This window comes from Vollenhovia emeryi, unplaced genomic scaffold (assembly GCF_000949405.1).
Source record: "Vollenhovia emeryi isolate VEMERY1.0 unplaced genomic scaffold, V.emery_V1.0 DF948471.1, whole genome shotgun sequence".
NCBI lineage: Eukaryota > Metazoa > Arthropoda > Insecta > Hymenoptera > Formicidae > Vollenhovia > Vollenhovia emeryi.
Window position 1 is genome coordinate 1 of NW_011957895.1, and position 1488 is coordinate 1488.

The 1488-nt window shown below is 63.8% G+C and overlaps 1 protein-coding gene across 1 annotated transcript; it reads right to left on the minus strand.

Annotated features, from left to right (window-relative positions):
• Positions 1 to 222: 222 nt before the first annotated feature.
• On the minus strand, positions 223 to 1479 carry LOC105556728. Its single transcript, XM_012003826.1, has one exon. The coding sequence runs from the start codon at positions 1477 to 1479 to the stop codon at positions 223 to 225; it is 1257 nt and encodes a 418-aa protein (XP_011859216.1).
• Positions 1480 to 1488: the final 9 nt, after the last annotated feature.

Sequence of the window (1488 nt, forward strand, 5' to 3'; positions counted from 1 at the left end):
AATAGTCCGCGGACACCGGAGGTCGTCCCCGAAACCATGAAGCATGGTTCCGGGGACACGCCGCGGGTCCACGGTGCCCCTCCGGACAACAGTCCGTGGGACACCGCTTCCCCGCCCTCCTCGGCCGGTTTCCCGGCTTGGCCACTCCTTGGCCATGTGGGCTCTTAGTCGGCGGGCCCTCCGGAGACATCCGGATTGCCCGCCTTAAGCCCCCTCACCACGTCAAGGTGGCCCACGCGAGGGGGTAATGGTGGCCACCCTGACGAGCCCATCGGAACCCGGGTGGGTGTCGACCACGCGAGCGAGCGCCCACTTCGTCGGAGGCTGCAACTCGTGCTTGAGCAGGACCAAGTCGCCTACGGCTATGTTGGGCGCCTGTCTCCTCCAACGCTTCAGCTGCTGCAGATGATGGATGTACTCATTGGACCATCTGCGCCAGAACTGGTCCCGCATGGCAGACGTCAGCGCCCAGCGCGTCGCTAGTCCGCCATGATTGTGTTCGGCGTGCGGAGGCTCCGGTATAGCCGCCAACGGTTCCCCGACCAGAAGGTGCCCCGGTGTAAGGGCTACAAGGTCCGAAGAGTTGTTGCTGAGCGCATACAGCGGCCGGGAGTTGAGGCAGGCCTCAATCTGGGCCAACAAGGTGGCCATCTCCTCGAAGGTGAGGCAGGTATCCCCGACGATGCGTCGCAGATGGTATTTCACGGCCTTGACGCCGGCCTCCCAAAGGCCTCCGAAGTGAGGAGCGCCAGGCGGTATGAAGGCCCAGTCCGTACCGTCGTTGGCGAGGCTCGATGCACACTCCTTGTAAAACTCGGACGCTGCGCGGAACATGCCTCTGAGTTTCCTGTCGGCGCCTCGGAAATTCGTCCCGTTGTCGCTCAGGAGGCGCCGGCAGTGACCTCGACGGGAGATGAACCGTCTGAAGGCGGCTAAAAATGAGGCGGAGGAGAGATCAGAGACCGCTTCCAAGTGAAGCGCCTTGGACGACAGACACACAAATAGACATATATAGCCCTTAATGGCCTTGTGGCCGCGTCCTTTAGAGGTTCGGAGGGGCACAGGGCCGGCGTAATCCACTCCAGCAGTGGAGAAGGGGCGGCCGGGTCGCGCGCGCTCCGCCGGCAATTGGCCCATCTGCTGCTCTGCGGTGGCACCTCGGAATCGAGTACAGCGCAGGCAGGCGTGAATGACCGACCGGACCAGCGAATTTGCTCGCAGAATCCAATAACGCCTCAGGAGCAGACTACGGGTCAGCTGCGGTCCTCCGTGCAGCGAATTGGCGTGAGCCTCTCGCACCAGGAGGAGCGAGAGATAGTTCTCCTTCGCGAGGATGAGCGGGTGCTTCTCGGCGAACGGAAGGAGCGCCTCCTGCAGGCGTCCCCCCACTCGCAGCAGGCCGTCCCGGTCCAGGATAGGGCGGAGAGGTAGCAGGGGCGACCGCACCGGACACCGCTGCTCGCTTCGGAGGCGGGCCATCTCCTCGGA